This window comes from Rhinopithecus roxellana, chromosome 9, assembly GCF_007565055.1.
Source record: "Rhinopithecus roxellana isolate Shanxi Qingling chromosome 9, ASM756505v1, whole genome shotgun sequence".
NCBI classification, from domain to species: domain Eukaryota; kingdom Metazoa; phylum Chordata; class Mammalia; order Primates; family Cercopithecidae; genus Rhinopithecus; species Rhinopithecus roxellana.
The window spans coordinates 135,360,280-135,386,803 of NC_044557.1; the positions used below are offsets into that span (position 1 = coordinate 135,360,280).

At 36.2% G+C, this 26,524-nt stretch overlaps 1 protein-coding gene and 1 long non-coding RNA gene across 16 annotated transcripts in view; one reads left to right on the plus strand and one right to left on the minus strand.

The window, feature by feature from the left end:
- HMBOX1 (homeobox containing 1) overlaps positions 1-26,524 on the minus strand; it is a 186,000-nt gene that overhangs the window by 45,471 nt on the left and 114,005 nt on the right. For all 14 annotated transcript variants that reach the window (XR_004059283.1, XM_010370898.2, XM_010370899.2 and 11 more), the window contains exons 5-6: positions 13,320-13,430; positions 3,416-3,569 (exon numbers count right to left, since the gene is read on the minus strand). Coding sequence is in view for 13 of the 14 variants with exons in the window: in XM_010370898.2 (XP_010369200.2) it covers positions 3,416-3,569; positions 13,320-13,430 (265 nt within the window). In the remaining variant the exon portion in view is untranslated. The remainder of the gene's footprint in view (positions 1-3,415; positions 3,570-13,319; positions 13,431-26,524) is intronic.
- The window catches only part of LOC115899662, a 172,936-nt gene that overhangs the window by 33,637 nt on the left and 112,775 nt on the right, over positions 1-26,524 (plus strand). The gene's annotated exons all lie outside the window — the stretch shown is intronic.

A 26,524-nucleotide genomic window follows, 5' to 3' on the forward strand; every position in this document is an offset into this window, starting at 1 on the left:
CCCAAATGGCTGGGACTACAGGCATATCCCACCACACTTTTTTGTATTTTTTGTAGAGATGGGGTCTCACTATGTTGCCTAGGCTGGTCTCAAACTCTTGGCCTCAAGTGGTTCTTCCACCTCAGCCCTCCCAAAGGGTTGGGATTTACAGGTGTGACCCACTGGCCCTAAGACAATTTTCTAGAAGTAGGAAGGCCAAGTCAAAGGGTAAACTCATAGGTAATTTTCCTTGATATTGCCGAATTCCCTTCCATTAAGTTGTTTCATTTTGCATTTCTACAAGTAATGTATGAGAGTGTTTCTCTACAGCCCAATCAAAAGAAAATGTTGCCAAACTTTTGGATTTTTGTCAATGTGATAATAGTATCTCAATGTAGTTTTAATTTGAATTTCTCTTACTATCAATTAGATTGGGCATATTTTCATATGTTCAAGGACCATTTGCATTTTTTTCTCCTATCTTTAGCCCAATAAAGATAGAGTTGTTGGTCTTTTCTCTTTTAAGAGCTCTTTATTAGGGATAATAAAAGTTGCAATTTTTTTTCCCAATTTGTCTTTTACTTTGCTCAGCATTTTCTTCCTCCAAAGTTTTTCTTTTAATTTATGTAATCATATTTATCAATCTTTTCCTTTATTGTTTTTAGATTTTGAGTCAGTTAGGAAATATTTTTCCCATTTCCAGGATATGAAGGGACCACTCATGTTTTCTTCTATTATTTATATGGATTCATGTTTTCTTCTATTATTTATATGGATTCACTTCTTTGACTCATTTGAAATTCATCTTTTTTTTTTTTTTTTGAGACGGAGTCTGGCTCTGTCGCCCAGGCTGGAGTGCGGTGGCCGGATCTCAGCTCACTGAAAGCTCCGCCTCCCAGGTTCACGCCATTCTCCTGCCTCTGCCTCCCAAGTAGCTGGGACTACAGGTGCCCGACTCGTCGCCCGGCTAGTTTTTTGTATTCTTTAGTAGAGACGGGGTTTCACCGTATTAGCCAGGATGGTCTTGATCTCCTGACCTTGTGATCCGCCCGTCTCGGCCTCCCAAAGTGCTGGGATTACAGGCTTGAGCCACCGCGCCCGGCCTGAAATTCATCTTGATATACGAAGAGTGGAATAATTTTTTCCTTTTTTAAAATTTCATTTTAATTTTTGACATAGGATCTTACTGTGTCACCCAGGTTGGGGTACAGTGGTGCAATCATAGCTCACTGTAACCTCAAACTCCTGGGCCCAAGCAGTCCTCTCACATCAGCCTCCTGAGTAGCTAGGAATGTGGGTGTATGCCACCACGCTCAGATATTCTTTGAATTTTTTGTAGAGATGGGGTTTTGCTATGTTGCCCAGGCTGGTCTCGAACTCCTGGCCCCAACTGATCCTTCCGCCTTGGCCTCCCAAAGCTGAAATTATAGGTGTGAACCACCATGTCCAGCCTTACTTTTATCTTATACTAACATCTGAGTAAGGCTTTCTTTGCTGGTTTTACAGTCTATGCATATGTATTTATTTGCCCATTCAGTCAAGAAAAAATTTTATGTGTCATACTAAGGGTAGGAATTTTGCATTTCATTTTGGAAAACAAAAAGTTACATTTTTACAGAACAAAAATCATACTGTGACCTTCTGTACTATTAAGTATTTTGAAAGGCTTTCTGCACTTTTGCAACTATTGGCATAAACCGCATCCTCTTTCTAGTTGTACCAGGTAACATAAAATTAAGCCAAAGATAACCAACTCCTGGATTAGATAAAGCCATTTGTTAATTAAAATTAATGTTAAAAAGCATAAATTAAGACTAAATAGGAGTCATAGAACAGGGTAAATGCTCAGTATCTTTTTAACTAAAATTCAGTGTGATTCTGTGTCTAATTCTTGTTGCCTAGGAAAAATAAGAATCCCTAAGTCTCTGAGGTTCAACTCTGAAAGTACATTAGGAATATCACCTATTGATATTAATGTCATCAATTTTTTACTTAATTCTTTCTCATGCTGACATTTTGTGATAAATATATATTGGTATTTTCATGAAAAAAACTAACTGGCTAAGTCACTAGCACAATTACAACTTAGCACCAGGTAGAAACTAATACCTAAAGGAAAATATACAATATTGAAAATAATTTAGGTTAGACATTATTTTAATTCTCATCTGCTGTGTGCCAAGTTCTAAAGAAATTTTCAAAAAGAATAAAAATTCCTAGATTAGAAAAATAGAGCAGATTATAAATGTCAGGTCTCCAGGACAATAATGTCTCATTCTTTCACTTTAATGACTCAAGAATATAAGGATTCATTATTCAATAAATGGCTTCTGCTCTTATCTATAATAAAGAGAGCGAGGAAAGGAATAGATGACAACATCAATGGATAACCTATAATCTCATTTTGGATACTGGATCTCACCTTTACCTTAAACAAATCTATTAATTTCAACCATATCACGTGAACAAAAACATCTGAATTTCGGCATTTTAAATCTCCCTCTCTTTCAGGTAGCGAAGTTCATGAGCTGGGAAATAATCAGAAAGTAGCAGGATGAGAGATAGCAAAAGTCTTACATGACATATTGTCTATCAAAAAACTTCATTTTAGACATGAAGTTACAGCTGAGAATTTGTGACCTAAACAAAGTTAGTTGGGTGTAGGTCTTCCGACTCTGAGTCCAGTGCTCTGTCCAATATACCAATTCTACTAGTCAGGTCAGATAAGAAAAATGTACAGCTCGAACATTATTACCTAACTGCATATAAACAAAATTTCACTGAAAAAAAATTCTGTAAACATCACTTACAAGTAGATGACTAAAAAGATAATTCTACTATAGGATCTATGCTAAGTATGCCAAACATTTCAGAATCATAATTAATTTATACCATTTCAGATGGGAAAATTGAAGCTATGGTCAAATTTAGGTTAAAAAAAAATCACTGAGTACCTACTATGGATCAGGTACTGTAGAATGAGAGGATAAATTACTAAAACAAAGTCAAAAATAAGTATTTTTAACCTTTGGGACAAAGCTTATTTAAACCATACTCCTTATTAAAGAAAGTTAAATCTCAGTAGTCTCCTATACAATTATTCAATATTTTTGATGAAAAGAAGACTTCAAAGAGTTTTTCCAAAATATAATACAAAGATGTGAATTCAAAAAATATTTATTCCAACATTTCTTAAATTACTGGGGACACTATTATAAGTAAAATAAATTGACAGATGCTAACTCCAGCTTTATCAATTCTCAATGCTAAGATCACCTTATTTCAATAATAAGGCATTTATAATATTCTAAAGCCCTTTTAGAGATAGAACCAAGATACCCAATTACTTGTTTGAAATGAAAACTGTTCCCATCTATCCAGAGTTGATGTCTTCCCTAAGTTTGGGAGATTTCTCATAGAAAAAGGAGACACATACCTTTCCATAACAGCCAGGCACTCCTTTCTCCAGGTAAATCGACTCCCTCGTCGTAGTCGGAAAGTACCAGATGTGGCAGAGACTGGGGGAGGCGTTTGTCTCCATTCAGGGTCCTCTATTGGAATGGGGGCTGGTCTCATACTTAGTGTAGCGCCTGAAATAAGTAAGACAGTTTTAGCAAATATCTTGCAGTTAATTTAAACCAATATGACATCTACCTCCTATGGGACTAAGGAAGTATGGTCTTTGGCTTAGTGACAACTTAATCAATGTATCTTTCTCTGAAAAATTTCTTTTGAAATTCCTGCTTGACAGTTATACTCTTTTTGAACAATATACCTCAGATGTTCAGAATCTTTCATTACCATTCAAATAAGTTATGAGGTTAGGAATTTATGCATGTAGGAGATAAAATAACCCTAATTCTTGTAAACTCTTTTTTTTAAAGAGTGAAATACAGCATGAAAGAAAATAAGATGATATTTGATGTGCTTTTTGTCTACTAACTAAATCAGGCCTCTATAGGTCTAGATGCTATACTAGATTCTGTTACCTCTTGAACATAATAAAATTTCAATGAAAAATATCTATAATTGAGACATTTTACTAATTCAGATTACTCTTTTCTCAAATAGCTTGAACTGCCAATGATGCATTCATTATTCATTCACCATTTATCAAATCCCTTTCAAGTGGCTTGCTCCAGGCTAGAAGCTAAGAATAAAACCAGGAAAGCAACATTGTCTCTGACCTCCATTTCACAGACTATTTCACAGACTTTCAGTGTAACTTGGTATATGCTTTCATGGAGTTCAGTCCCTGGCTACCCCACTGTTCTTTCACTCCTTTCACTGTTAAATTCATCTTCCCAAAACATAATTATGATCATATCGGTCTTCTAATCAAAAACCTTCAACAAGTTCTCTCTGCCTGTAGTTTAATTCAAACTCTCAATACAGGTCTAGAAAGACACATTAGAACCTGTAGTTTATGCAAATATTAATACATATATTAATTTTATGTTAATGAATATTAATATTTCTTTCTTTCTAACAGAATTAATACTCTCTTTATTGTACCTTGCAAATAATACTATGGATAGCATTTCTACTTCAAGACTTACAGACCTATTGTAGATCCCTTTCTTAATAGCTACATCTTCAGACGTATTCTCTAACACAGATGTCCAAAATGTTCATCAATACTGATTTTGCTTTTCAAACCTATTGTCCTGTAGTCTTTCCCATCTCAGTAAATAGATACCCACTCTTCAAACTGCTCAGCTCAAAATTCTCAAATTAATCTTTCACTTCTCTAATTCTCCCACATACCACATAACTAATTCATAGGCAAGTTCATTTTATCAAAATATTTCCAGTATCAGATCAATTTTTATTCCTTGCACTGCTACTACTTTTAGAACATGTCAGCATCATCTCTCACAATCATGGTTTCCTGGGACAAGTTTCAAAGACAGCTCTTCACAGTAAGTCATACCTCTGGCTAATCATGCCCTTGAATCTGGGTCAGTCCTATGACAGGCTGTTGAGCAAGAAAACCTAAACAATTCAAGGCTATGTTATAAGATGCTTTGAAATTTCTGCCTAGGTCTCCTAAAATGCTGGCTCTGGGGGAAACCAGAGTAGCCATATAAGAAGTCTGACTAACCTGAGACTATGATGTTGTAAGGAAGCCCAGGATAGCCACGTGGAGAGGCCACATGGAGTGAAAGATGCTCTGACAGTCCCCAGGGGATTGTGCCAACTACACCCAGGTGCCAGCATTTGAGAGAAAAAGCCATCTTGGACACTGCAGCCACAGCAAACGCCACATGGAGAAGTGCAGAAACCAGGTGATAGACAGAAACAAGGCCTCAGACATTCAGTCCCAGTACATGAATGTGGACGTCAACCTCCAACGTCCCTAAGGATCCCTGCCTCCTGGTCTGCACACCTCTGTGTAGTCCCTTCCCACACTGCACTATGATTAGGCTGTGTGACCAACAGCATGTGGCAGTGATGGTATGTCACTTCCAGGATCAAAATACAGAAGACACTGTGGCATCTGTCTTGGATGCTTTCTCTCTTATTCACTCAAGGGAAAACTACCTGCCATGTGTGAGGACACTCAGGCAGTGGATGGTGAGGCCCATGTTGTGAGGAACTGATGTCTCTGACCAACAAGCAGTGAGGACCTAGGACCTGTCCACGTCCACATGAGTGAACTTCCAAGTGGACCATCCAGTTCCAATGACTGCAGCCCAGGCTGACAGCTGGACGGCAACCTCTAAGGAACTCTGAGCCAGAAACAACCAGTTAAGCCACTCCTGGATTCCTGATCTATGAAAACTATGAGATAATAAATGCTGATTGTGTTAAGCTGCTAAATTGTGGGTAATTTATTGTATAAGAATAGATAACTAATAAAAATTATCACAATCATCCCCAGTTGTTTATTTCCCTTTATCCCCCAATACACTATTATTAATTATTCAAATGTATAAATTTGGCAGCAAAAAATTTTCCTTTAATATAGAGGCTTCATTACTTATAAGAATGAGCATCTTTTCCTGTTTATTGATCATGTATATCTTTTCTTGTGAGGTCCTATCTGTTGTTCCTTTTATAGGGGGTTATTTTGCTTATGGGTGCATAGAAATCATAGCAGTTGCTAGTCATAAAGAATGCAATTTTTTTTCTGGTCTGTCATTTGTTTTTTATAGTGTGCTTTGTAATCTTAATTGTAATATAGTCAAATTTGTCAGTCTTTTGTATTATGGCCAATGGGTTTAAATATCACTCAGAGTATTTTTATATCTTTCATTTTGTGTTTCAGCCCTTAGTATGTATGTGATTTCCTATAGCATGTGATGGAAAGTAAACATTTAACGACTTAACATTTCTGCTCAAACAAGTAAGCTTGTCATCATATAATGCTTTAGAGATTTACAGCCCACCCTGAAACAGAGTTGGCAAATTATACCCGCTGCCTATTTTTGTAAATAAAGTTTTACTGCAGCATGCTCATGCTCATGCTCATTCATTTACAGATTGTCTATAGCTATGAATGCACTGGAGCAGAAGAGCTGAGTAGCTGTGATAGAGATCATATAACCTGCAAAACCTAAAATATTCACTGTCTGGCCCTTTATATGAAGAGTTTGCTGACCCCTGGTTTAAAAACATTTCTGCTCTACCCAACATGAAACTCTAAACCGAAACTCTTCTTTAAACAATTTAAAAGGGTTTCATTCTGCCAAAATAAACTGAGAATTCAGTCTGGGCCTAATTGAAAGTTAACTAAGTTTAGACATAAGCAGGAATTTGGGGGCTGGAGGGTTTCACAGTCTTTAGTGCTTTTCTGAAAACAAGTAGGGATTACAGCACAGCAAGAGCTCTGGAATCTACCTAATTAAAATTATATAAATTTTATTCTACAGCAAGGGTGAAAAGCACTAAAACAGAGCCAACCGGTTATCATGGCTGATCAAGATAGAGGTAGAAATAGACTCAGTAAGGGAATACAACCTCTTGTCCAGGGGCTGACCCTGGTAAAGAAAGAAAGAGTTTCAGGATGAAGGGTGGGCAATAGGTCAGTGAATTCCAGGTAGTAGACCACATCCATAATTGCGGCACGCTCCTCAGTAAGCAGAGTGATAAATGTGTACAAATAGAACAGAGAAGAGAAAGAATCTTAACCAAGAAGTTGAAGGAAATAAGCCAACTAATAATAATGGTTCTTTCTTGGTATTGGGGTTTATTATTAATATTATGCCTCTTTATAATATTCTGCATTGTCAAGAGCGTCTCAAGAACTGAAGGAAATTCAGATGAAATAAAACTGGGCAGGAAGGAAAAGGAAAAGGGGAGAGGAAAAAAGGGAAAAAAGGAGAAAAAGAAGATAGAAAAGTAAGTAGTGGCCTGATTATTTTGAAAGAAATCAAGGCTGGGTGCGGTGGCTCATGCCTGTAATCCCAGCACTTTGGAACGTTGAGGCGGGTGGATCACCTGAGGTCAGGAGTTCAAGACCAGCCTGACCAACATGGTGAAACCCCGTCTGTACTAAAAATATAAAAATTAGCCAGGTGTGGTGGCATACACCAGCTACTCAGGAGGCTGAGGCAGAAGAATCACTTGAACCCGGGAGACAGAGGTTGCAGTGAGCCAAGATCATGCCACTGCACTCCAACCTGGGTGACAGAGGGATACTCTGTCTTGGGAGGAAAAAGAATGAAATCAAGACAGTTTACACAAAGAAGGTGAAAAATGAATAATCTTAAATTCATCAAAATGCTTAATTTAAAACATAATATCACATTACTTTTCAGATTTTTTTCTGGCTCCTTTTTCTGTTTCAGTGTAGCGGTAGTTAAAAACAGCACAAAAAAGTACTCTGGAAACACTCTATTAATGAACAGATTTGTTCTGGAAACCTTAGTTCATCTTGTTTTGGTTGAAATGGATGAAAAGCAATGAAAAAATCCAAGAATGAGTTCAAAACTACTGACTCTAACAGAAAAACAAAAAGATACTAGAATGCAGGAACAATGTATATAAGCCTTTAAACTCCTCTGAAGTAAAATACAGGAGTTCTGGGTTAGCTAAGGTCCTAACAGGAAAAGTGTGTTGTCTATTTCCTTACAGAAATGTTTTTTCCCCTCATCTAAGTTTTCATTAAAACAAAACTTTGCACCTTCACCTAGCAAATCTAAACCCATGAGGAAAACAAAACAAAAACAAAAACAAAAAACCTCTTTTCATAATTTGTTAAGAGATTTAAAAATTTTGGTAAGTGTTCTCTTTACATACATGATAATGTTCTTGCTGATCGGGGTTAGCTCTGGGTGAGGGACTATCAGCACATCATTACTATGCCATCCATAGGAACTAGCCTCTCCAAAAGTAATTTCACATCTCCCCCCCATGTCACACACACGTTTCTCTGAGATCTAACATTCTGAAAGTGAAGGACTGGACATTTCTTCTGATGACATTTAGCTCATGTATTTGCTGCATGACCCTCTTGGCAAATTTTATTTAATTGTTTAGAAACATGCAGAATATGTGCCACATGCCAAGAGGAACTCAGCAAACTCTGTCTGCTATAGTAATGTTTAAATTAGACAAGGGAAAAAGACTGTGAACTTAATTTGATCAAATAAAGGGACTTTTGATGTCAACCATGCTGAATTTAGCACTCACTTAAAAAAAAAATAGGTATTTTCTTGTAAGTGTTTTCACAAGAAACAAAATAAAATCTATCTGATTAGTTTACATCAGCCTATTTTATTAATATGCCTTGGCAGGCTTTCAGTTATGCTGGTAAATTCTGATAAGGAGTCTGTTATCAGAGAACTACACTATATCAATTGGGTTATCAGTAAAATTAACCTAAATATCCATTCTATTATTTTTCTTGCTGAGTCCACTTAAAGAGAAACTTACAAAAAACCAAAAGCCATATCCACTGGATCCAGACTGAAGAGGTTGAAAAAAAGAATTTCCACTGGGTGCGATGGCTCACGCCTATAATCCCAGCACTTTGGGAAGTCCAGGTGGGTGGATCACAAGGTCAGGAGTTCAAGACCAGCCTGGCCAACATGGTGAAACCCCATCTCCACTAAAAACACAAAAATTAGCTGGGCGTGGTGGTGTGTGCCTGTAATCCCAGCTACTCCTGAGGCTGAGGCAGGAGAATTGCTTGAGCCCGAAAGGCAGAGGTTTCAGTGAGCTGAGATTGCGCTACTGCACTCCAGCCTGGCGGCAGAGTGAGACTCTGTCTCAACAACAACAAAACAAGAACTTCACTCAGAGTATACAAAGAGAAATGCTCTAACGCACAGGAATACAGTCATAGAATATACATTTTTGTTTTCTAAATTTACAGAAGAAAAAAGAAAAAGTTTTTCATTTTGTGACTTTTCTTAATTTTGCATTTTCTTCTCAGAATATATGTAAAGGGATCACACTATTTACACTTACCCTAATGAGCTATCTTTCCTAGACAGACAAAAAATTATGAAATAAAAGAATTACTTGATAAAAATTATAGACAACTTATTTTCTGCTTGCTTCTCAAAAGCAGGTCTGGACTGTATAAACCTAAGTCTTCTCTTCTTCCTTTCTTTCCTTTCTTTCTTTCTTTCCTTTCTTCTTTCCTTTCTTCTTTCCTTTCTTTTTCCTTTCTTTCCCTCCCTCCCTCCTCCCTCCCTTCCTTCCTTTCTTTCTTTTTCATCTTACAAGGCAGACTGATTTCTTTTGGTCTCTCTCTCTCCTTCCTATTACACTTTATTTTTCAAATATGTAATACAAGTACATAGTACAAAATTTAGAAAGACACATTAGGCTGTGTAGTTAACTCCTTGCCCCTGTACTCCCAGTCACTCAGTTCCCCTCCACAGAGCTATTCTTCCCAGTTCCTAACACAGCTTTTCAGAGATCTTCTATGCTTAGGTAAGTATATACATGTGTGTGTGTGTGTGTGTTCCCCTACATAAATATGCCTTTGATACTGTTAATGTACCTTTTTTTACTTATGAATTCCATATCACCTCATATAAATTTAATTCATATAAAGCTGCCTTCAAAAAGTAGTTATATAGCTCCATAAGATTCCATTGTTCAGATGTGCCATTAATTTATTTAACCAGTTCTCAACTGAGGGACATTTGGGTGGATTCTAATCAGGTCTGAAATGACTTGCAACAAAGGATCTGCTGTCCTATAAGCTAACATAATTTTAGTTCATCTTAACCAAACGTAATAGTAGCTCCAAATTCTTTAGCTAAAATCAAAGGTTATTTTACAGCCAACAAAACAAAATCACTTTTATCAAGAAAGAATTCTATGCCATATTTGCCTTTATAATAAAGGTGAAAATGCAAAGAAAAAGATAAACAAATTTCAACTGCTAATACCCAATTGCTGTTAATGCAACAACAACTACCAACTGGCAATTATGAACTTACCCTCTTATCTCTGGCTGCCTTTAAATTATGTCCCACAGAAAAACTTGACAAGAAAACCAGTAGTTAGGATTTGGTTTTTAAACAAAAAATAGAAAGTATTTCTTTTAAAAAGGTGACAATAACGCAACCTCACCAAAAACCAAATGCAGATAATTAAAGGAACGTCTTAAAAGGAGGCACTATGTCCTTAAAGAAATCAGCTCCTAATGATCAGCTAGAAGAATGTCATTAGTTTCAATTCCCTAGTTCTACCTTCCTCTAATTTCTCGATAATGAGTGGGCCTAGCTCTGGTTTCAAGATAAACTAAAATAGGAAATACGATTTTTAAAAGCTAAAATAAATAACAATAAAAAAAAATAAAACCAGTTTTGGAAGAACACTATCAGCCCAGTGCTAAAGCTGGACTCCTGTAGTTAGTATCCAACAACTGGCTATCAGATCAGCTGCAACAATGCCACCGTGGCCCTGGAGCTGCACCTTAGTTCTCCCTCCTGTTTCTAGTTCAGAGCCGGACTACAGCCCAACCCCGAAACTTCAGTGAGGGAATTTGGCCTTACCAGTTGATTATCCCATTTTGCAATCCCCATTAGAATAACAGATTCAAAAAGAATCATCAATGAATGCTAAGGCCACTGGTGAAAGCCGCTGCAGGAAAGAATATTTATCTAGGGGCAAAATGTCACCCTAAAGATTATTCACAAACTGCAAAGAAAAGATCTGGTGGTTACCATTTTAACAAAATCATCAAGCTTGGCGTATGAATAGTGCTACAACCTTCTAATGCTGACAGGCCTTTTAATATGTGGTAACATTAGGTAAACACTACCTACAAAGTATTTTTCCCCAGTGTTTCATTGCAAAAATTTTCAAACATACAGTAGTGAAATAATTTTTTAAGTGAAAACCATACTCATACCACATATTTTATCACATACCTATCCATTTCCCTAAATATAAATCCATTTTATTTTCTGATGCATTTCAAAATAAATTGCTGCCATCAGTACGTGCCTCCCTAAATAATCTATGAAGTAATCTTGCCTAAAATATTCAACATGATTCCTAACTTCAGATTTTAATTCTAACTTCCAGTTTACAGAAATATAGAAGACAAAGAAATGAGATATTTGATAATAAAAGTAAATAGAAAAATCCAGCATGTGGGACATTCTGTCAAATTACATGGCTTAAGAAGTTCATGTCATTAAAAAAAAAAAGTTTGGGTTACTAGATTTAAGAGACATCCTAATTTTCCAACCTAAAAGAGATACTAAAAAAAGAGCTACAAAAGACATTCTTCTAATGGCTAATGTGACTCAGACTGGATATAAAACGATAATATGAAATTATTATTAATTTTCATAGGTATAATAATGAGGACTGTGGTAATACAGATTATCTTTATTCTTAGGAGATGAATGCTGAATACACACATATATAAATCTTAATTTATTTCTTTTATAGGAATACAGTAAATGTAAAATTTTAATAATTTTATATTTATATATATATATATATATATTTTTTTTTTTTTTTTTTGAGACAGGGTCTCCCTTTGTCACCCAAGCTGCATGCAGTGCAGTGGCACCATCTCCGCTCACTGCAACCTCTGCCTCCCAAGTTCAAGCAATTTCCCTGCCTCAGCCTCCCAAGTAGCTGGGACCACAGGCATATGCCACCACACCTGACTAATTTTTGTATTTTTAGTACAGACAGGGTTTCACGATGTTGGCCAGGCTGGTCTTGAACTCCTGGCCTCAAGTGATCTGCCCATCTGCCCACTTCAGCCTCCCAAAGTGTTGGGATTACAGGCATGAGCCACCACACCTGGCCAAATGGTAATTATTATATCTATCTATAATTACTATATCTAAGAAAGAGTAAACAGGTGTCTACTGTGTTAGTCTTTCGAATTTTCTGTACATCTGAAACATTTCAAAACAAAAATTGGGGGTCAGAATAGATTTTTAATATTACTGTAGAGGTTGATATGGTCTCTTCTGTTTCATCCTGCCTGGACCATTCGGATTGAGAAACTGACCTTTGGGGAAAAAAATCTTATCACATACTTACATACAAAAATACATGTCTATGACATTCTTTATTTCTACCTCAGAGCCAATGCTATTATTATGCAATATTTTGACTAGTGATTCAGTCTGTGTGCAAAGGCTTTAAGGCTGCAGCATAATAGAATACACAACCCAATCATAAATTTACACATGAGGGCAGGCTCACTGCCACTTGCCTGCGTAAAGTATAGATTGAGATAGTCCCATAACTTCAGATTTTACTTTATAAAATCACCTGTTAAAAGTATCTTGAATAGATCTTGCCTACTTCTTCCAACTCTAGACATACATTTTTTTGTCATCTTAGTTTTCTTAAGATTTCATTCTGCTTTCCAATCTACTGCTGCTCCTGGGAGTCATCAGGGCAGCTGCATCCTAAAGTCCAAAGATACATCCATTACCCAGGTCATTAAAATTAGAAAAAAAGAAATCATTAGCAGAGATCACTGGATATGGTACAGCATGAATTAAATAAAAATATTAAGTTTACATTACTAATTCAAACAAGATTTAAAAAAAAAAAAAGATATGGAATCTTACATAGTTATGTAGTTGAAGAAAACAAAATCAGCCACTGAACATTCATGGCGTTCTTTCAAACTATGGCTAGAAATATCATATAACCTGAAAGCAAAGAGGTGTCTTAGGGGAAGAAGTGAATACGACTAGATAATATTAGACAATAAAATAAAATTTATTACAATCAGGGTTTAGCTTTTACCATTAAGAGTGTTTTTCTGCATAAAGCAACCATAGTAAAGTATGAAACTATCTTACTGAACAAGTTAGCACATGGAGTCATTAAAGTAATTCATTACATCTGTCTTGTTTCAGATGCAATAAGTAAAAGGAAATGCTATTTACCAGGGTTTGTCTTCTCAAGTTGATACCATCGGTAAAATGCTCTTTTCTTCTGTTCACTCAGATCTGATCCCTGCTGCAATAGCCAATGAGAGATCCGGCTCTGACTGATACCTATGTAGAAAGAGAAATAAGTTTTGGGGGGCACAGAAATTACAGTGAAATTCATAAAGTTCCTTTGGTTCTAGGTTACTGGGTGCTTTATTCTCTGTGTCCAGTCCATAAGGAAGTTGCAACCTGAGCACACTATTATTGGATTCCTTTGTAAAGACTGACTGCGCTGGCTAGGATATGCTCAGAAATTATCTCTTAGATGTCAAGGCAGTTTATTAATTAAGACCTGACAACGGCCTCTAAAATTAATCTCCAAAAAAGGTCCATGAATCTGAGATAAAGATTCCTAAAGTTATGTGTCAGAGTTTATTATATTTGTGCTCCTTCAATTACCACTGCTCTCCATTCCACCCCTAATTTAGAATAATAAAACTTTTAACAGATATTGAGCAAAAAAGTCAAGTCAGCAAGTTTTGTTACTCATTACAGATATTGACCAAAAGATTTAGGGGCTAGGAAACAAAAGGTCATTGAAAATACTGTCTTAGTAAGGTTTTTTTTGGCTTATTTGTTAATTCATTTAGCCATTTTTAGAGTCATTACCATTAGTACAGAGAAGAATTAGCAGACTTTTAGAGTTATGTATGCTACAATATGACCTCTTAAGAAATCTCAACAGCTAAAGACATTTTTCCAACACATGCTTTGCACAAAACTGAATAGAATAGAAAGCAGTAGTTTTCTGCTATCTCCAAGAAGCTCTTGACAGCAATTACTCAGAAATGTAAAGAATCTCTACATCTGAAAGTAAAAAAGCATGCCTATAACTTACTAGTATGAGAATCACATGTTCATTTGATCATTCATAGCTATTCCAAAAAGTGAGTAATTCAGTACAAACTGGCAAAAGCAAGTAACAATGGGAAAGACAAAACTGTCTTGCTAAGTTCACAAGGCACTTTCCAAAAGACGATTCAGCTACCAGAGAAGGTTACCAATACCTAAAAGCTCCCAAGGAATTACTGAGGGTAATCGAATATTACTGAATACCACCTGTGTTGACACCTGTTTAAAGCTATACTGCCCAACAGGAAGAGCAGCTATCATGAAGCAATCACACCCTTTAACATCAGAAAAAGCAGGAGGTCCCGAGGATCACATTTAACTCATTAAAAGCAAGCCCCTAGAGTTTCACACACTTAAAAACCTATGTCAAAAGAAAATTTGAGGAAATGGGAGAGGGGAGTGTTAAAAGAAAGACTATGAAGCAAATTTCTCCAACTGGAAACATCTTTCGTTTTTCTTTTTCTTTTTTGAGACAGGTTCTCACTCTGTCTCCCAGGCTGGAGTGCAGTGGCGCAATCATGGCTCACCACACCCTCTCACCTCAGCCTCCCAAAGTGCTAGGATTAAAGGCATGAGCCACTGTACCAGGCCCCACCACATCCAGCTAATTTCTTATTTTTTCTGTAGAGACGGGGTCTCACAATGTTGCCCAGCCTGCTCTCGAACCCCTGGGCTCAAGTGGTCCTCCTGCCTTGCCCTCCCAAAGTGCTGGGATTATAGGCCCAAGACACCATGCCCCGCCTGGAAAAATCTTTCAATTTCAAAAGGCAAAATTCAAACAGCTTTCCAAAACCTAAGTGATTATATTCTCAAATAATTCACACAGCAGTTTTCCAGTGGATTAAAGATTTATGTGATAGATGCACTGTATGCCTTTTCTAAGAAAATGCAAATTATTCTGGATAATTAATTCGGCTTTCACCAAAAGTCTAGTTTCAGACATTATGGTATCTTTTAACACTACTTTTTTTTTTTTTTTTCTTTTAAACAGAGTTTCACTCTGTTGCCCAGGCTGGAGTGCAGTGGTGTGATCTCGGTTCACTGCAACCTCCACCTCCTAGGTTCAAGCAATTCTCCTGCCTCAGCCTCCCAAGTAGCTGAGACTTCAGGCATGTGCCACCATGCCCAGATAATTTTTGTATTTTTAGTAGAGATGGGGTTTCACTGTGTTGGCCAGGCTGGTCTTGAACTCCTGACCTCAGGTGATCCACCCACCTCAGCCTCTCAAAGTGCCCAGATTATGGGCATGAGCCACCGCACCCAGCCTATACTGCTTTTCTAAAGGGTGAAGAAAACAACCATCATGAAATCAACATTGATTTTTCATGTCAGCAAAATAAAATTATTTTACATGAATTTTTCATGTTGCTATCATATTACTCAAAACAGAAAACTTCAGAAAAATCGGTTAGGAAAAAATATATTATCAGCTCTGTTAATTGGTTCCAATATGAAATATTCCTTAGTCAGATCATACATAGAACAAGCCTCAGAACTCACTAGACAACAGTGCTGTTCAGGTTCTGACTTTGCTATAGTGAGAGAAGAGGACAAAATCTCATCAAATGGACGTTAGTTAAGTTAGAGTATATTATATAACAAAACACTTGAAGGTTTTAAAATTAACGTTTTTAAAAAGCCATAAAAAAACCCAGAAAACTACAACAAAAAAGCAGAACCAACCAAACAAAAAGCCATCAATACCAAGTGTTGGCAAGGTTATAGAGCACATAAGATTCTCACACTGCTGATGGAAGGATAAAATGGCAGGGCCACTTTGGGAAATAGTTGGATGATAACTGCTAGAGCTGAACATATACATACTCTATGACCTAGCAATTTTTTTCCTAGGCATATATCCCACAGAAATGTGCACCTGCTCAATAGAAGTATGTTCAAAAGAGACAAGAAGGCTCTTATAAACATTTCCATAATAGCCCCCAATGTGAAACAACTAAATGCCCATCAAGAATAGAATGCATCGGCCAGGCGCAGTGGCTCACACCTGTAATCCCGGCACTTTGGGAGGCAGAGGCGGGTGGATTGTCTGAGGTCAGGAGTTCGAGAACAGCCTGACCGATATGGTGAAACCCCATCTCTACTAAAAATACAAAAATTAGCCAGGCATGGTGGTGTGTGCCTGTAGTTCCAGCTACTCGGGAGGCTAAGGCAGAACTGCTTGAACCCAGGAGGTGGAGGTTGTAGTGAGCCAAGATTGCACCACTGCCCTCCAGCCTGGGTGACAGAGTGACACTCCGTCTCAAAAAAAAGAAAAAAAAAAGAATGCATCAGCTGTGATATCTACACATTCTATTATAGTCTGCTATACTAAAAAGAAAAAGATAAACTACTGCTATATGAAACCACATGGATAAACATCACAAAAACAATGTTAACTGAAAAACCTTATAACACAGACACACATACACAAAAGCCATACATAACTATATATGATTCATTTTATATAAAGTTATAAAACAGATACAACTAATCTATAGGGATGGAAATCAGAATAGTAGTTACACACATAGGAGGGAGAAGGTTTCTGCCTGGGAGTTAGAATGAGGAAGGTTTATGTGGTGACCAGCATTTCTCTTTATCTCGATCTGGAGGGTGGTTATATGGGTGTCCTCACTTGACTTTTATGTGTCCATTAAGCTGGACAGTTTTCTGTGTATATATTTAAATTTTAAAAAGTCTCCCCAAAAATGTTTTTAAAATTCTATGTAGTTTCAAGAAAATGAAGTAAATGGGTATGTATCAATATGGAAAGATGCCCATGAAATAAATGAAAAGGTATATATTTTTATGAATATACAATTTTACATATTCTAAATTCTGTCTGTATAGTAACAAAAGCTATATAACTAAAGATATACAATATGAATTTAAAGTGGCAGATTCTTCCTACATTTCTATCTCTATATTGTTTTCTTAATCTTTCTATAAATACGCATTAATTATTTTTGGCTTTTCACCCTAAATACTACATATGGAACTTTATTGGTTATTTTAACAACCAAATAGTTGCAAAGAATTTCTGTCTTCCCCCTCCAATTCTACTCTCTGAAGGAAGCAAGGTTAGCTATTTACACATATGTTGTTCCACAATTTTCTCTATATGTAATTACTACTTTAATAAAACAAAGGGAGAAGAGAAATATAGAATATTCTTCTGTCTTTTGTGTGAGGAAGAAATAAACAAGAATTTCTTCCCTCTAAATTTAATCTCAGTATTCATACAATAAACGTAGAAAATAAGTAAAGCAGGTAGTTTTTCCAAAGAGGCACTGTAAAAAAAAAATAAAAGCATAAAAGGACACATTTTACAGTGATTCTTCTTAGCAGCCTGTTAACAGATGGGTAAGGCTCCATGAACTCATGCTTCGAGCTGCTGCTTTGGTCCTTCAGCTGAGCACAGTCTCATTAAGCCCTAGCAGTCTCTTGATACTATCAGCTTTGATACTTTTCCTCAGAAGAAAATTTCCCTCACTTTCCACCTACTTCCCACTGCAGAAGAAAATGTCATTGCCCACAAGTTTTAGTTCCTCAAAACCTCATCTTGTCTACCTCTGACAGGGCAGAGGAAAAGAAAACATTTACATATAACCATTCACACATTGAGAGACTAAAACTAACCCCTGATTAATTTCTTTCCAATAAGAAAGTTATCACATGGTATTCAAAGGAAGAAAAGCCTTTCCAGCCTCATTCACATTATTTTCTGAGCAGCTGCATCAGACTACGTGTTCTTCAAACACCACACTCCCTTCCACTAGAGGGCTCTCCACCATAATCCATTCTTGTCAGAATCTCCAGTATCACTAATTTATGTTTAATTTTCCTTCCACTTCCTGCGGAGTGACACTACTGACCACTCCCATCATCTTCCTCCTTGGAATGCTGGATACATTCCAACACCACATCTTTTCAGTCGACTTCAGGGCTGCTTTGCTAGCTTCTTACATGTTAGTGGCCCTCAGGATTCCTTTGGTCATCTCAGTTACCAACAACATTGATTTAAAATGTGATCTAAATGCCAATGACCTCCAGGGTATCAGACCATTCTTTCAAACCATCTGCTAGATAGCGTCCATGAGATTTTCCCACAGGTCCTCAGCATAGCCAACTTAACTCACTATCATCCTTAAATCTGTTCTTCCCGTGTTCTCCATCTCAATTTTACTGTTCACTCTACTATCCCCCCACACTCTTACATATTTACTAAATACAACCACTTTCTCTTCCTAAAATTCTTTTCATGTTCTCTCCAATCCTCATTCCAGAAGTTTGGAATCTCAGTCTCTTTTGCCTGGACAATTGTAGTAACTATAAGAAAAAGAACAAACCATTTAAGATCCACAAAGTACAAAATTCTCATAAGTTCCTTCTTAATTAGAAAACCATTTCACAATTGAAAAATTGAAATTTCCTCTTCAAGCAATCTTCTACCTCAGAACTGCTATCATCTCTATAATTCGCCTTGCACAGTGCAAGCAGAGTTATGTTTAAATTTCAGTTAAAGCACATACACGCATTCTCTAAAAAAATTCAAATAATTCATAAAAGTGTGCAGAAAAGAAAAAGCTGTTCCTCCATTCCCATCCCTCATTTCCTATCCTAAAGGTATCCTTATTTGGTGTGAATCCATCCAGACTTTCCCCATGCATTTAATACAGAAAAATACGCAAATACACACACACACACACACACACACACACACACACACACACACACACACACACATATCCAGTTTTTTTAAAAAAACATACACTTGGGGTTATTCTACATATAATAAGTAACTTACTTTTCTCTAATATCTTAGAATGTTCTCATGTAGTACATTATAAATCTTTATTCTAGTGGTTACAAGGTATTCTATACCATAATCTATTAAAACATGAATCTATTATTGGATACTGCAGTTGTTGTTAATGTTTCACTATTATAAATTACAACACAATGACACTCTATGTATATCCTTCTGCAGACAGATAAATATTTCTCTAGGGCTAACTCACAGGAATGAAATTTTTGATTCATAGTTTGTGAAGAGCATTTATGTTTGTGACAAATGTCACCTAACTGTCCCCTAAAGAAGACTGTACTCTCACTCCTCTGCTAGCTTAGATAAAAAAAGAAAAAAATAGAAGGCTGTACTTAATTTTATACTCTAACCATAGTGATAAGCATGTTTCCCTACATTCTCACCATTACTGAATATTATAAAACTGTTTTGAAAGTCTGACTTTCTTTCTGTAAGCATAACACATATCCATTATTTTAAAAATCCTAAGCAATTCAGATGAAAGGAAAATTTAAGAGAAAAGCGAATTTTAAAAACCACACACCTGAATTCTCGCCCCTTAGAAATAAATACACTAATTCCAAGATCACTCCAAGCATATATAGACATAGGACAGGTAGAAGTAATAACTGAAATGAGACCATACTATAGACAGAATTTTAAAATGTATAAAAAAATTAGTTTTATTTTAACACAGGAATTTTTTTAACTGGAGTGAAAACAAAAGATCTGAAGTTTTGTAAATGTTTCCATAAGAGAAATGAGGTTCCTGAAAGAGTCCACTAAAGCAAGACAAAAGCATTATATAAAAACACTGCATCACTGGGATGCATTTTTTTTTTTTTTTTTTTTTAACTTATGGGAACTATTTAATGGTTCCAAGCTTTAAAAGCTAAGGAAATTAGCAGACTGTGGTAGCTAACCTCCAAAGGGACCTCCAACCTCCAAATGATCCTTCTGGTCTTATTACCTTTGCATAACTCCCTCCAACACTGCATCAGGGTTGCTCTGTGCAACCAACAAATGTGGCACAAATGATGATCTGTGACATCTGAAGCTAGGTCATGAAAGACATTACATCTTCTGCCTTCTCTCCTTCTCTCTTTCCCTTTCTCCCTCTCTCCCACTGCCCCACCCTCAGATAGCTGGTTGTGGGAGAAGCTAGCCATGTTATGAGAACACTCAAGCAGCCCTACGGAGAGGTCCATGTGACAGAGAACTGAGGCATTCTGCTAACAGCCAATGCAAGTGAGTCATCTTGGAAGAGGGTCTTCTCAGCCTCCAGATGACTGCAACCTCAAGAGACCCCCTGAACCAAAACAACCTATCCAAGCTGCTCCTGAATTCCTGGCCAATACAAACTGAGAGAGATAATAAAAGTTTATGTTACAAGATGCTAAGTTCTTAATGTAGCAACAGATAACTAACACACATCCTTACACTCTAGTTCCCCCATCTCCATATCCCAGCCTTTGCACTCATCTCCTCATATTTAGAACATACGTTTAGATGGTCAACATTTACATTCTGTTTTGAATTCATAGTTGCCACAGCTGTACACTCACGGTTATAGATTTTAGAAGATTTAGGATTTACCATAGAATTTCTTAGTTTTTCCATTCCTCAATTCCATTTTTGTTTTTGTTTTGAGTTATATTTTACAAACAGTAAAATTTTAAGTATATAGTTCAATGAGTTTTGATAAATGTACAGATGTATGTGATAAATGTACATGATGCATGCTCAAATCAATTTATAGATTATTTCTATGTCCCTTGAAAAGTCCCTCTTGTTCCCTTTCCAGTCAATACCTAAATGCCTTGTTTTGTTTTGTTTGAGATGGAATCTCGCTCTATTACCCAGGCTGGAGCGCAGCGGCATGATCTCGGCTCACTGCAACCTCTGCCTCCCAGGTACAAGTAATTCTCCTGCCTCAGTCTCCTGAGTAGCTGGGATTACAGGTGCCCACCACCACGTCTGGCTAATTTTTGTATTTTTAGTAGAGACGGGGTTTTGCCATGTTGGCCAGGCTGGTCTTGAACTCTTGACCCTAGATGAGCCACCTGCCTTGGCCTCCCAAAGTGCTGGGATTACAGGAGTGGGCCACTGTGTCCGGCCAAAATGCCTTCCTTTTAAATATAACTTTGGTTATAGATTTCTTCACAGAGTAGTTTTTAACAGCAGAGGCTAATTGGTGCTGTATTTTCCAGCCCTTGTATGTTTGTATGTTTGTTTCCATTTTTATACTTTGAGGACAATTTTACAGGGAAAATTTTTGGGGTCAGCTTTCCTTCAAAATCTCTTGGAGTGACATCAGTGAGAATGGTGAAGTAAAAACCTCTGAAAAGCTACTCCTCCATAAAAGCAACAACAGCAAAATCTGCTGTTCCATCAAAGCACTGTCAACAACTGTCAGAATGAACTTCTTCAGAACTTTAGAAACTACCAAAGGCTTTCCAACAATCCAAAGAGCATTAAAAAAAAAAAATGCTGAATTTTGGTAAGAACAACATGTGACATTTTAACTTGGCCTCCTCCCATGCCTGTCATACTATCATTATAGTAGACTTAAAAACCAACATTACTGCAATCACAGTGAAAACCAGGTGTGGCCTAGTAGCCACTGGAGGGGAAAGGACAGGTTTGAAGTTCCTCAAAACACCCTTCTAAGAGAACTGTCATTATTTGACCTGTCAAGCAATTACCTGGAAATCTTTATTTGCAAGGGTTACTTTATTTGACCTGACTCAAGATCTCACTCAGTATGAACAGCTTCTCTCTGAGGAGGAAAGACAAATGTGAGGTAATTTGTCGAAAACAATCAGTGCCAGTAAGTTAACACTGCAGCTGCCTGAGGCAATGACAACAACTGATGTGAACAAGAAGCTGACCAAAATATTTCAACAGAGAAGTGCAGGTATGAGATGTCCATGAGAGTCTTCAAAAAGCTATGACATATTCCTAGGAATCTAGAAGGTCTTGAACTTGAGTAGGGCTGTGCACACGTATAGGGCTATTAAGATGTACAGGAAAGACCAGTGAAGACTCAAAGCTCTCACCTCTGGCTAACCTTGAGACCTAGTACAAAGAGAAAGTGAAGGGTTAGGCAGAATTATAAGCTGCCTGCCTGAGCATTAAAGGTGTGCCCAGTACACAGAGAGAGACCCTTGACAAAAGCTAGGAGACTTATTGTTTCTAGAGATTTAAGGAAATCTTTACCTAATAATTATCTGACCACTAAGCTGACAAGGAAGAGAGTTCAACAGCTACATACCACAAAGAATAATAACTTTATAATGTTAAATCAGGAAATTCATTAAACAAACATCACCAACAACAGTAATAATAAATCCAAGGGAGGAAGGAATCTGATTTCCAGAGTTTCCACATTACTTAGAATTTCCAGGTTTTAAAACAAAACTTATGAGACATGCAAAGAAACAAGAAAGTATGGCTCATACACAGTAGACGCAGTCAATAAGAAGTGTTCTAGAAGAAATCCAGACAGTGAACTTAATAGACAAAGATTTAAATTAACCATTTTAAAGACTAAAAGAATCAAAAGAAACATGTCTCAGGAACTAAGTATGAGAAAAATGCCTTACCAAACACAGAATATCAATAAACAGACAAAAATTATAAGAACCAAATAGAAATCTTGGAATTGAAAAGTATAAAAAATAAAACGAAAAATTATCTAAAAGGACTCAACGGTAGATATGAACTGGAAGAAGAAACAATCAGCAAACTTGAAGACAGGTCAATGGATATGATCTATTACAAGGAACAGAAAGAAAAAAAGAATGAAGAAAATGGAACAAAGGCTCAAAAACCTATGGGATACTATTAGGCTTACTAACATACACATACTGGGAATCCCAGAAGAAACAGAGAGACAAAAGTGAGAAATATTTTGAAAAAATAGTGACCAAAACTTCCCAAATTTGATGAAAAACATTAATGCACACATCTAAAAAGCTCAATGATATTCAAGTAGGGTTGACTCAAAGAAATCCATACCTAGACACATCATAAATTATTGAAAACCAAAGACCAAGAGAAAAATCTGGAAGTGACAAGAGAGAAGTGACTCATTACATACACGCAATGCTCAATATGATAAACAGCTAATTTCTCATCAGAAACCATGGGAAGGAGACATTAAGACATTTTCAGATGAGGAAAATTACAGAAAATATGCTCTCTGCAGATGTGCCCTGTAAGAAATACTAAAGGGAGGTCTTCAGGCTGAAAGGAAAGGACATTAAGCAGTAACTGAAATACACCTGAAGAAACAGAGTGATGGTAAAGGTAACTATGTAGGTAAATATAAATGAGAGTATAACCAAATATTTTGTGTCTATAACTCCTTTTTCTATTTTATTTATACAAGAAAACTATATAATGCAATAATTATAATCTAAGTTGATGGGCACACAATATATAAATGTAATTTATAAGACAAAATGAACCTATTATAGAAGAAAACTTTTTCTGTACTATTAAAATTAAGTTGGTATTAATTAAGTTGTCATAAATTAAGATGTTAATGGTAATCTCCAGGGCAATGACTGAGAAAATAACTCTAAAAATATAGCAAAAGAAATAACAAGAGATTTCAAATTGTACATGAGAAAACAATCTTTTTAACACAAAAGGGAAAGTAATCAAACAGAGGAACAAAAAGATGAAACACATATAGAAAGCAAATTGCAAAATGGCAGATATAAATCCTTCCTTATCATAATTAAATTAAATTTAAATAGATTAAAAACTCCAATAAGAAGACAGAGATTGGCAGAAACCCAATCCAACTGTACACTGTCTATAAGAGAGACATTTCAGATTCAAAGACATAATTAGGTTGAAAGTAAAAGAATGGAAAAAGATACATCATATAAAAATAACCAGATGAGAATTTGAGTGACAGTTAAATATTAATGTAAGACAAAACAGACCTTAAGATAAAACTTGTTATTAGAAAAATAAAGACATAATAAAAGGCTCAATTAACGAGGAAGATACAACTATAAATGTATATATACCAAACAACAGAGCCCTAAAATGCATAAAGCAAAAACTGACAGAACTGAAGACAGAAAGAGATAATTCAACAATAACAGTTGGAGATATCAATATACCACTTTCAATAATAGGCAGAACAAATACATAGATCAACAAGGATTATATGAACAACTATATGCCAACAAATTACATAATCTAGATGAAACGAACATAATTGTAGGAAAAAACTACTAAAGCTGACTCAAGGCCCAGAAAATCTTATGGAAAACAGTTTGGTCCTCCCTCTGTGTTAAACATAGAGTCATCATATGACCCAGGAACTCTACTCCTAGGTATATACCCAAGAGAACTAAAAACATGTCCACACAAACACATGTATACAAATGTTCATAAGACTATTACTCATAATAGCCAAAAAGTAAAATCAGATAAATGAACAAACAAAATATCTATACAATGGCATATTATTCAACCATGAAAATGAATGGAGTACTGATACATCCTACAACATGGAAGAATCTTCAAAATATTATGCTAAAGCAAAAGGAAGTCAGTCAGACACACAAAAACCCTACATATTATATTATTCTATTTATAAGAGATGACCAGAACAGGCAAACTACAAGAGACAGAAAGTAGATTAGTGGTTGTCTGGGACAGGGCTAGATATTAGGGTGAAATGAAAGTGACTGCTACTATATATGATGAGGTTTTTTTGGGGGGGGGGGCGATGAAATTGTCCTAAAATTGATTGTAGTGTCAGTTGCACAACTGTGTGAATCTAGTAAAAAAAAAAAATTATAAAATTTCAATTGGTAAATGTATGACATGTGAATTATATCTCAATAAAGTGATTAAATAAAATTTTAAAACACACACACACAAAAAAAAAAAAAAAAAAAAAAAAAGATACTGAATTCATAGTCAAACATCTTCCCGCAAAGAAAAGCCAGAATGCTTTACTGGTAAATTCTACCACACATATAAAAAATAATTAACGCACATACACCCATTAACAACTCTTCACAAACGCTTTTATAAAAATAAAAAAGGACAAAAAAACACTTCTGACTCAATTCCATGAGGCAGTATTATCCTAATACCAACATCAGACAAAGAAACCACAGGAAAACTACAGACAGGCTGGGCATGGTGGCTGACACCTGTAATCCCAACACTTTAGGAGGCCAAGGAGGGAGGATCACTTGAGGCCAGGAGTTCAAGACCAGCCTGGGCAACACAGGAAGACCCCATCTCTGCAAAATAAAATTTTAAAATTAGCAAGGCATGATGGCACACACCTGTACTCTCCAGCTACTTGTGAGGTTGAAGTGAAGGATCACTTGAGCCCAGGAGGTCAAGGCTGTAGTGAGCCCTGATGGTGCCACTGCATTGTAGCTTGGGCGAAAGAGTGAGACCCAGTCTCAAAAAAAAACTACAGATTAATGTCCCTTAAGTATGCAGATGTAAAAATCCTCAACAAAATGCTAGCAAACTGAATCCAACAACATATACAAATATAAAGGATTATAAACCATGATCAGGTGGGATTTATCCCAGGATAGCAAGGTTTACTCAACACACGAAAATCAATGTAATACAGTCACATCAATAAATGACAAAATCCACATAACTATTTTAATAGACACAGAAACACAGGATGAAATCCAACCTTTCATGATATAAAAAACTAAGAATAGAAGCAAACTTCCCTACTCTGATATGTATCTATGAACAAACAACAGCTGACATCATACATAATGGGGAAAGACTGAATACTTTCCCTAAGATCAGGAATAAGACAAAGATGTTTGCTCTTGCCACTTCTGTTATACATTGTATTAGAGGTTCTAGCTAGAAGGCAAGATAAAGAAAGAAAAGGCATACAGATTGGAAAGGAAAAAGTAGAACTACTTCTACTTGCAGATACATAATTTTGCATGTAAAAAATCCAAAGGAATACACAAACAAAACACACACACCCCTATTAGAACTAACAAATGAGTTCAGCATGGTTATAGAATATAAGATCAATATACAAAATAAACCTTATTTCTATCCATTAACAATAAACAATCCAAATATAAAATTCAGAAAACAGTTCTACTTACAATAGCATCAAAAAGAATAAAATACATGGGACAAGTGGATATCCACATTAATAGAATGTTCACATCCCTTCCTCACATCATATATAAAAAGTAACTCAAAGTGGATCAAAGATGTAAACGTAAGAGCTAAAAGTATAAAACTCTTAGAAGAAAACACAAATGCAAATCTGCATGATTTGGGAATAGGCAATGTTTTCTTAGCTATGATACTAAAAGCAAAAACAAAACAACAAAACAATATATACTTCATCAAAACCAAAAACGTGTGTGCTTCAAAGAACACTATCAAGTATGTGAAAAGACAACCCAGCCTCCACCTGCTGGGTTCAAATGATTCTCCTTCCTCAGCCTCCCGAATAGCTGGG